Below are 10,392 nucleotides of genomic sequence, written 5' to 3'. Positions count from 1 at the left end.
TCCACCCACCTCAGCCTCCCAAAGGCGTGGGATTACAGGCTGAGCCACCGAGCCTGGCTCAACAGTTAGATTTTTTAATCCATCATTGTCATCACTGCTCTAGATGGCAGTTACAGTTTAATGTCTGCCTTTCACTCGTGCTGCCCTTCCAGCCATGCTGTGATTATATGTGAGCTGGTAAGATCAGGTCTTTTTCAAGTTCTCTAATAAAAATATTGATATTGCTATTAAAAATGGTTTAAGTTGTCTAAGAAAGAAGCACTTCCAGTGGAAGATGACATGTGAAGATTTGTAAGCCTTGACTTTTTGCACTCAGTTTTTCTGTGTGACACTTAATTCTGAGTTTGATGACTTTGAAGTAGAAATTGGTGAGACTTAAGGAAAGTGATCAGGTTAATCTATTTTTTCTATAATAGTGCAGATGGAATTTGGAATTTACTAGTGAGAAGTAGGAAGTTGTTCACATAATCCTGAAAGACCCGTGGTGATGGCTCATATTGGTTTTCTCTTGCTGTGTAACAAATGGCTGCAGACTGTAGGGACTTAACACAGCATGCACTTACTACTGAACGGCTTAGGGTCCTCTGCGGCCAGGTCTCTGCACACCGCACAGTCACCCCAAAATGCTTGACTGCAGATATGTTGTTGTTCTCCAGCCTCACTGGGCACTATGTTGAGAGGGTTCAGTTCTTCAGGTGTGGGGCCAAGCGGCTTAAGGTCCTCTCTCTGCGAGTCTCTTCGGGCAGCTGGCTTCAGGACGCACAGAGGGAACCGAGAAGGCAGTAGGGACGGTGCTGGAAAATAGAAATCACCATCTTTTGTAACCTGGTTATGGAGATGACACCCTGACATATCCTGCATGTCTTGTTTAAGTTTTGATGTCCAGCCCACACTCAAGGTACAACGTAAACACCAGGAGGCAGGGTTGTTGTGAGCTGGGTCAGAAGCTGCCTCTGGTGCTTTGGTGTAGAAGGAGGATGGGGGACACTGAGCCCGGGTTTAGAGTCAGTTTTGTTGACTTTGTTGAGAGTACAGAGCCCATACTTAGTGTTCTGGGCATTTCTCATACGGGTAGATTCTCTTTCATATGACATTTAACAGGAGTGCTGCCTTTCTGAGTCTTTGCCTCTGTTCCTCAGTCTCCCAGCTAGAATTAGAGGACTCTTCCAGCCCCCTTTTATGCATTAACTCCTGGGAAATTAAACCCTCTTCTCTTCTGAGAATGCTGGACAGTGTAGGCTGTTGAACTATTTTCTCTGAGTGTCACATGTAGATGTTTCTGTTTCATAAAATTCTGGAATGGGATTTCATTCATCTGTATTGAGTACTGAGCTGTCACAGACTACCCTGGTGACTTGGTGCAAGTTCAAGTTCAGGACCAACCACTGACTTATTCATTCGTCTAGAGCTTGACTGTTGCTTTTCCAAATGCATTTAACCAGTACTACAAATCTCACTTTGACTACTCTTTACAGCTTTCTGGAAAAATGTGTCTCCAGCCCACTGGCTAGATTAGGCAGCATGTGTTAGCCGTAAGGGTTTGAGATGGGAGAGGATGGGTTTTTTTAAAGGAATTTTCTGTTTCTCTTTTGTTAAAAAAAAGTCCAGTATTAAAGAATGATGTTTAAATCAGAAGGATGTTGGCCTACATGTATCACATATTAAACTCTCTAAGTTGCAGTTTGAAAATACTGTTGTTAGAGAATTGACTGTTTCGTGTTTCATCAGTCAGCTTCATAGTCCTGTTTCAGTGAACATTTCCTAATAAAGATTTGCGTTGAAGTTTCTTAGGTAAAATGGAGGCATCAAAGAAGGACCTTTCTTAGCTCCCATGCCAGCTTGTGGTGTGTAGCTGTTGAGGAAAAAACTTGGGTATGGTCTCCTTCTCCCTTGATTCTGTTCTTGATTCCAATTGACTGTTTTTCTCTGTCCTATGATGTTACTGTGGTAAGATTAACTTTAAAGGCAGACTGTAATTTCAGCTGCTTTGTAGCATACTCAGTAATTCGGTCCCATCTCTTATCTTTATGTTTTATGGAAATCTTACAACTTAGATGTTTTTGAAGCCTCAATTTTGAAGGGGCTGACTAGTACATTTTCAGTTTTTGGCATGAATTTACATTTCTGTAAGCTGCTGTATGTTTTATGTAGGTAAGATTATGAGGATTGTGGCACACACAGTGGATGGCTGACTGTAAAGTTCTCCATCTTATATACCTAAGAAGATCACGTTGAGTCCAGTTCCAAGCACATCTGTGCTACTCTGCAGACAGTGGGGGGCGAGGTACCTGGAGGGCACGGGCTGCCCTGACTTCCTGAGGCTCTGTGGACTGGAGTCACTGCTGGCTTGGGTGGTTTCTGGGTTCTCTGGGTGAGTCATGTAGGAGCAGAAAGGTCCTCGGGGTGGGCAGGAATCTCACTGTGAGCTGAGTGCTGGCTGTGGGGGCCTCATGAGTGTTGAGAGCTGACGGTGGCTTTGCAGGTCTTGCCCAGGCTTGTCAGTTTTGTCATCTTAGACTGTCTTTTCATGATAGGAGGGTAAATCCGTACCTTGGTCTCTATTTTAAGATCACTTGCTGCTTTAAGGTTTTTTTCATATAAACCTCTCATTCTGGTAAAAAACGCACATCAGGGCATTTTAAAATACATTATCAGCAGGTGGCTCCATCAACAAAACATTTGAAAGCGATTCTGTTTTGGTTTTTTTTTTCCCCCCATGCATTTAGTTAATGAATTAGATTATTTTTTCCTCTTTTGAGGTAATTTTGATACAGTTTTAAAGATAGGATTTAGTGCTATGTTTAAGCTATTTATGGTATAAAACTTTTCATGAAAAAGTTGTTTTAAATTGTTAAAAAAATTTTATTTTCTAGAAATCTGTCATTTTTCTTCAGCTGAAAGTAGTTGAAATTTGCACGTCACGTAGATTGCCTTTCATGTATCTTAAATTTAAAATGCTGAATTTAATTTTATTAGTACATTTTACATTAGGATTTAAGGGCATTTGATCAATGTAAATGGAGAATTTCTGTCCATAGTTTATTTCTCAGAGTTTACAATTTGTGCATATAATGAGTGTGCACATAATGAGTGCAAGCCTCTCAGACCAGTGCTTGCTGGCATGAGGAAGTATGCCAGCCATTCACATTTGTTTAACTGTGCCCTGAGGGTGTGTACACAAATATGTATGAGTTGGCTGTCCCCCCTTCTCTCCTCCTGCAAATGAGAGGAGACACTACTTTTCTCACTCCTACCGACAGTACCAAAACAACCTGAGTCAACACTTAGATATCCCACAATATGTTGAGTTTCTCAAAAGTGAATAATATCCACCACCTTGAGTTATCCTGTACTACCTGCACTTTGAAAGTACCCACAGAGCAGTTTCCCTATTAAAATGTTAAAATTACAAGATCGGGCTTTGACTGGCAAACTTAGTTAAGCTTTAACTTCAGAGTTTGATATTTGTGTATGCACAAGTGTGCTTTTTACCTGATGTCTAACTTCATTTGTGACCACAACTCATTGGGGAAACACTACTATCAGGGTGTTAGACTGGGTTTTCATCAGGGGAGCTGGATGGATACTCGAATTGTTGGTCCTCTGCAATTAAACAGAATCTTCTCTTGAGTGAATGAGCCAGGATGATGAGGCGAGGGGTTTTATTTCAAAGTTTGTTTTGGTGATGGCATAAATACATAACAGGTTCTGAAATCCAATTACTATATTAAATTTCATCACTTGTTTTTTAGGTATTCCAATAACTGTACCACCTCCAGGTAAAACTTTTTTCATGTTTTCTCCATCATTGTTAATAAACATGAAATTTCAAACTTACAGTTCCAGGAGGGACAGTGTTGATGTGGTTAGAATATGGTATAGGCGATTGGGATTTCAAGGTCCTATTTTCAGCTCTGCCTTTGCTTCATTCCAGTTTTGATTAAGATACTGAGTTCTCTTATACCTGTCTTGCCCATTTCTGCAGAAAGAGAGGTTCTGGGAAAATTCTTACCTTGTCAATTTGTGAAGAAAACAGCATAGTATATAAACAAAATTTTTTATGAAAATCTCTTTTCCGACCAATGAGTTTTTATGTGATAAAAGAGAAGAGAAAGAGAGTTTATCTTGACTTTAGCATAGTTTCTAATTTTTTTTTAATCCTGCTGGCATAACTCAATATTGTGAGAAAATATTTTCTGAACCGCACAGCAAGTAGATGAATTGATGACTAGTCAAGTTGTTGTTCTTAGACTGGTGATTAACATTGTTGTAATGATCAATAGGAATTTATATGTGGCCAGTGTTTTTTATTTTTTTGCATTTTTGTCAGTTTTTTATTTTTACAGTGTGATAGCAAACCTGATAGCAAGCGTGTTTACTGAGCCCAGTGTTAAAAGCCAGGGGGTATAAAGAGGAAGAGAGATGATAACACTTGGAAGTATTGTCTAAATGCAGTATGGCCTTGACACACAGAAATAGTGATGTTGAAGGATCAGAGGATAGTTGGTGTGTTTAGATGTGGGATTGTGTGTGGGTATGGCTGCAGCGAACTCATCAGGAAAAGGCAGCAGAATCCATGGTGTGTCTTCGTAGCTGAAAGGCAGTGTGGTTGTGAGGCTGTGTGGAACAGGGTGTGGCCTTTCACACTGGTGTGCTCATTGCTAAATCTGCACTTTTACGATGTTTCTGTAATAGAGGAGCAATGGATCTAGGACTGAATGCAGTGAATAGTGTGGTAATCTTGATTCAGTTGAGAGCGGAGCTAACCATGGACTTAGGGGGGTCTTTGAGAAGGGCTCAGAGCATGGAGATTTATTTTTATATAAAATACTTAAAAAGAGACTTGTTGCCAAATAACTGGAAGGTGACTGAGAAAGTGACGAGGAAATACTTGTCCGCATCCAGGACAGTGAGTGGTAGCATGAGCGATTTTGAGGTATGATCTCATGCAATTCCTAGTAGGGAGGGTGGTCAGAACATAGAAGGAATTGGTATTGGAAGTTGTGGAATCCTGAAGTCCTTTGCTGGACTGCTTTCTTGACTGCCTGAATTTCAAAGTCTAGAGTAGTTGAACTGTTAAGTTTCCTCTTAGCCATGTTATTCTGTGGTATTTCACGTAGGTATTGTAAATTACTGAGAATGCAGACCTCATGATATAAAGGTGCAACCATTTTCCTTGTAAACAAACCCCAAAACAACACGATGTGCCTTTCTTGTAAAATAGTCTGTGAGGGCTGTGCCATTTAAAACATACTTCATGGTGAATGTTCTCAGCCGTGAGCAGTTCTATATTTACTGGTAAGATTCATTTATACATTACACATTTTAAGGCTATTTCCATGCATTAAAACTCTTACAATAGTTTGGAAAGAGGTAAATGCTATTTATTTGCTTTTCTTCTGAAACATTCCAAATATGACATTTCTGGCAGCAGTCCTGCTATTACTGTCTTATGTCTGGGGAAGGTAAGGCACTGAGCTGAACTGTCTCCTCCTCACCAGTGGGCTGTGTGTGGTGCTGAAAATAAGACCGGTGTCCTGACTCCCAGTTTGTGCTCTGTGTGTTAGACCAGACTGTTTCTTTAAAGTTGTATTGCTCCAGAACTCTGTGTATAAGTTTGAGCTCCATTTTTTTTCTGTTCATTATAACATAGAGAAGCACGTTCATGTCCCCAGAGAAATGTAGTGATACGCAGCAACTTTGTTTCCCGCTTGACATTCTTGTACTTTCTGTTAACATGTTTCTCTTGTGGTTGAATGTTGCAGGTTTCCCTCCTCCCCCAGGCGCTCCACCTCCGTCACTTATACCAACAATAGAAAGGTAAATCAGGATGGGTACTGTAAATTTGTGATTATTGATAGCCTTTTGATAGAAGAAACTTATATGTATCTTGGTAAATTTTCAAGGATGTCATTTTGTAAACACCGCGGCTGCCTTTTAATCCATAAACCTAGATCTGTGTTGGGTGCTTTTATATAAGATGTTGAACCTGCAGCCTGCTATCAAAACAGGGCAAAGCAAGCTAAATCATAATGTTTTGAAATAATATCTTGCTTTTATTTATGACACATTTAATTAAAGAAATCCCTAGATTGTTAAAAACTCAGATACAGTCAGCTTTGTGGAAAATATGAGCATAAGTTAGTAGAAATCATGAGGGATACATGTCTCTTTGGGATTAGGTAAATACAACTATTATTAGACCATGTTAGAAAAAGCAATTTTGTTCCTTGAAACCCTGTGGCATCTCAGCTTCTGCAGAGAAGACTGGGCTCGTTCTGCCTGGCAGAAGCCTGACCTAGTGTTTACGCCCTGGGCTTACTGGTCACGTTAGCTGGCGAGACATGCTGAGGAACACCTCTCCCGTGTGGCACTGTGGCGTGAAGCAGCATGGGACAGAGCCCTTTTAGACTCTGTTTCCCTGTGTGACCAAAGGGGTTGATAAGAGTTGTAAAGATTGAAAAAACTCATGAATACCAAATGGCAACATAATTCTTGGCAGATAGAAATCACTGGTAAATAGGGGCTGTTGTTTTCTCTTAAGTGGCACATGAGATTAAAAATAGTATACTTCTGAAAAAATGATTCAAATTACTTAACAGACAAAATTGGTGAGAATTTAATATCAGTAGCATCAAGCCATGCATATGGTTTTCAAAAGAAATTCTAAAACTCAGGAAGGTGTGACTTGTGAAAACATAAGGATTTAGTTTTATTAAGTCACTGTAAAACCTATTTGCTTTCTATATCAGATGTTAAAAAGTATGATTTGTTGATCCTGTTGGTGGAGCTGAGTTACTGATCTATAGCCATTAAAGCCAATTTTTTAAGACTGAAATTTAAATGTCAAACATTCTGTTAGCCCGAAAATGTCTTATTTTACTTGTAACTCAAGCTAAGTTGATTGTATAATTCATGTTAAATTGTACTAACAGGTTCTATTTTTCTGTATTACAAAATAAAACTATAGAATTAAGCGTATCATTAAATAGTGGTTGAAGAAAAGTTATAATTTTGCGATAATGATTCTCCACTTGCGTGAAATTGTTAAAATGCAGAGATCATTTGCAGTCGACGTAAAATGCACTTTCCTTCCACAGTGGACATTCCTCGGGTTATGATAGCCGCTCTGCTCGTGCATTTCCCTACGGCAATGGTGAGTAAGTATTTTTAAAGCAATAAAAGTGTGTATTCATGATTTAAAATAACATTCACAAAGTGATTACAAATGTGAACTAAAGGAGCAGCCGGAACTCCATGTCTGCTGGGTTGTTTAACAGAGTAGGCTCTGCATACTTATCAATTGCACTTCTAAACATGAATGAGTTGGTGGTGCAGCAGGGATATTGGTACTGCGCCTTTTCTTGAAAGGGTTTAGGGTCTGTCCCCAGTTCGACTCAGTCTTTGTTATTTGTAGTATTTCTGTTTTCTTGGCTGTAGCATCCCCCTAAGCTTGTTCTCATTTCCCCTCTTGCTGGTTTGATTTTCCTTCTGACTCAGGTGGAGGTCCTCTTCTGTGTTCTCTCTCTACCACCTCTGTGCGTTCCCAGGGCTTCTGACATCACTGCCTACTAAGACCTCTTGATCATTCATTCGTTTGTTTTTAAGATGCTGTGCACTGCCTTGAGTTTCAAGGCCAGAGTAAGCTGGATACAGTGCCTGCCCTCATCATGTGTATAGGCTTATGGGGAGATCCAGGTGACAGGAGAAGAGGGCATCAGAGAGCACAGGAGGGGCTCTTTCTTGTTGAGGGGATAACTTAAGTTCCCAGCTGTTCAGAGATGTCGGGGATTGGAGAGTGGCGGGAGACTCTGAACTGAGCAGTGTGGATAGTAGGATCATGCCATGGAGTCGGCCTTGTTCAGGGTCAGCCTGTGTGGAATCGGATGATCTGTGCTGAGTTGTGACTGCCACATTGACGTTAGAAAAGTCTTCTTTTCTAGTGGAGACTTCCCTGTGAGGAAGTCTCGGGTCTCTAGGATGAGTGGAAAGGTGGGGATGGCAGAGATGCCTTCTTGGCATGGAAGAGCAACAAGAAGCTGTTTGGACATGTCAGGAGTGAAAAATAGTTTTCTCTTTATGCATCCTAGTTAGGGTACACCCTGTGAAAGAGGCAGGTTAACAGGAGAAAAACAGCTGTGTTTATTAACATATATACCTCATCTGTTGTGCGAAATACCCAGGTGAGTCATACTCAGAGAACTGACTTAGACATCCATCTTATGTAGAGAAAGGTCAGTTTTTAGAGACATGACAAGACAAAGGAAAAAGAGTCTCTGGAGGTGGCCATTGTGGAAGCAGAATATATAAATGCATGTGGTTTTGTCTGGTGTCTTTTCCAGGCTGATAAGGGCCTAATTTGTCTTCAGGAATCAACCTCCGTCCTTCTTAGTAGAGACGGGAGGGCGGACACCTTTATCTTTCTTTGTAAATTTGTCCTGTTTTTAGGTACATCGAGGATGGTGGAGAACTTTTTTTGTATCTGCTTCTTCGCAGATGCCTCCAGCTCAAAATAACCCTTACGTCAAAGGGGCAGATTCTGATGGCAGATTCTGGTCTCCTACAGAAGCAGTCTGGGGGAAAGTGAGGGTGTCATGCACTCAGTGCCATGGGCATCGAGACAGTGAATGAATGAACTGCAAGGCATTACCGTGGTAGGATCTGGACGTCTTGGTGATGGATCAGAAACAGGGACTGGTAATCAACTCCAAGGTGTCTGTATCAGGGTGTCACCTGTCCTTCTAGTTCAACCTGCTCAAAGCTCTATTTGCTACTTGTTTATGTCAGTACGTGGTGTTTGTAGTGACTGTCCTATCTGGGTGACTGTGCCCCGCACTCTTTTCTACTGGGCGTTCAGGCTGTCATTGCAAGTCCTACACTGGTGTCTGGCAGCTCCCTCTCACTGCTTGTGTGACTTACAGGCCTTCACTGCTAGACGGAACGTTTGCATAAAGTTCTACTACAGAGCACTTAGCACAGTGCCTACAATATGCAAGCAGTCCATAAGCATTACTTCTTATAGTAACTTCAGCTGTTTTCTAAAGACAAAGTCTCACTTTGTCACCCAGCTGGAGTGCAGTGGCACTATCATAGCCCACTGCAGCCTGGAACTCCTGGGCTCAGGCAATCCTCCTATCTCAGCCTCCCAAGTAGCTGGAATATAGGTGCATGCCCCACACCCAGCTAATTGTTTTATTTATTGCTTTGTAGCTATTTGATCTCACTGTGTTGCCCAGGCTGATCTCAAACTCCTGGCCTGAAGTGATACCCCACTTTGGCCCTCCCAAAGTGCTGGGATTGTAGGTGTACCACCATGCCCAGCCTAAATTAATTATAATTTTTACTTCTTTTATGGAACCTGCCAATTTCTCTTTTTTCACTTGGTTCCTTACATATAGATGAACATGAGGAATAGCACATAAAAGAAAGAATAATTTGGGGGATTACCTGCCTGGTCTCATTGTGGAAGACTTTATTTTTTAAAAGTGCTCATTTAGCTTGTAACTTTTGCTCAAAGTACTTTGTGTACATTTTTAATCAAAAAGCAAGTTTTCTGCTCTTTGCTACCCCCAACTCTTCTCTCAGAGACAAGTTTTTTAAAAAAATTTTTTTAATGAAAACCTTCTTTAGTTATGACAATTATAAAGCATATCACAATAATTAAAGGGAGGAAAGTTGGAAGTTTTCTTCATCCTAGCAAACCAGGCCTTGAGTGAATATGATAAATGCAGCTTCTTTGTTGGTGATTGTTTTACCTTATTTTTTTCTTTTTACAGAGTTTAGAGTTTTCTAACTCATCCTTAACATTAAGTAATAATAGATGGAAATAATTAATTTTCTTGTTTGTATGAAGAGTGTACTTATGAAGTGAGACCTAGTTAGAAAATAATCTTTGCGGGAATGTTAAGAAATGGCCATTGGGGCATCTGTTCTCAGTTCTTCCCATGGCCCTGTGGCATTCTCTGTGTGCTCACTCCCTGGGTCTTGGTCCTGCAGTATCTGACTTCGTCTGTTCTTTTCCTGCAGTGGTAGATGTGTGTTTGGCTCACTCACTATCACTACCCTTCCTTTCTCCTAGCAGCACAATATATATATATTTACTTGTTTTTGTGGAGATGAGGTCTTACTATGTTGCCCAGACGGTCTCAAACTCAAGCTATCCTCCCACCTCAGCCTCCCACATTGCTAGGATTTCAGGTATGAGCTGCTGCGCCTGGCCCAGTACAACTGTGTCTCTTGTATTCTTCCTCTGTTTGGTTTGATTACCATCTATTTTAGCACCATTCTCCTATGGGAATGAGGATGAGAGTGTGTCCATCTAAACAGTCACTGCCTCTTTCCCCTCTACCTCCCAACTTTGGTCAACTGTACTTCTGTTTTTTGGTGGTTTTT

At 40.8% G+C, this 10,392-nt stretch overlaps 1 protein-coding gene across 7 annotated transcripts in view; it reads left to right on the top strand.

The window, feature by feature from the left end:
• FIP1L1 (factor interacting with PAPOLA and CPSF1) overlaps nt 1-10,392 on the top strand; it is a 73,712-nt gene that overhangs the window by 47,126 nt on the left and 16,194 nt on the right. For 4 of the 7 annotated variants that reach the window (XM_021707781.1, XM_021707783.1, XM_021707782.1 and 1 more), the window contains 3 exons: nt 3,753-3,779; nt 5,766-5,820; nt 7,101-7,156. In XM_021707781.1, coding sequence (XP_021563456.1) covers nt 3,753-3,779; nt 5,766-5,820; nt 7,101-7,156 — 138 coding nt within the window. The remainder of the gene's footprint in view (nt 1-3,752; nt 3,780-5,765; nt 5,821-7,100; nt 7,157-10,392) is intronic. The other 3 variants (XM_021707784.1, XM_021707780.1, XM_008048557.1) reach the window with 1 other exon arrangement.

Source organism: Carlito syrichta, unplaced genomic scaffold (genome assembly GCF_000164805.1).
Source record: "Carlito syrichta isolate Samal-C Ts95f unplaced genomic scaffold, Tarsius_syrichta-2.0.1 Scaffold124632, whole genome shotgun sequence".
NCBI lineage: Eukaryota > Metazoa > Chordata > Mammalia > Primates > Tarsiidae > Carlito > Carlito syrichta.
Note: the sequence above shows the minus strand (reverse complement) of the source record. Positions and strands in the feature narration are given on the sequence as shown.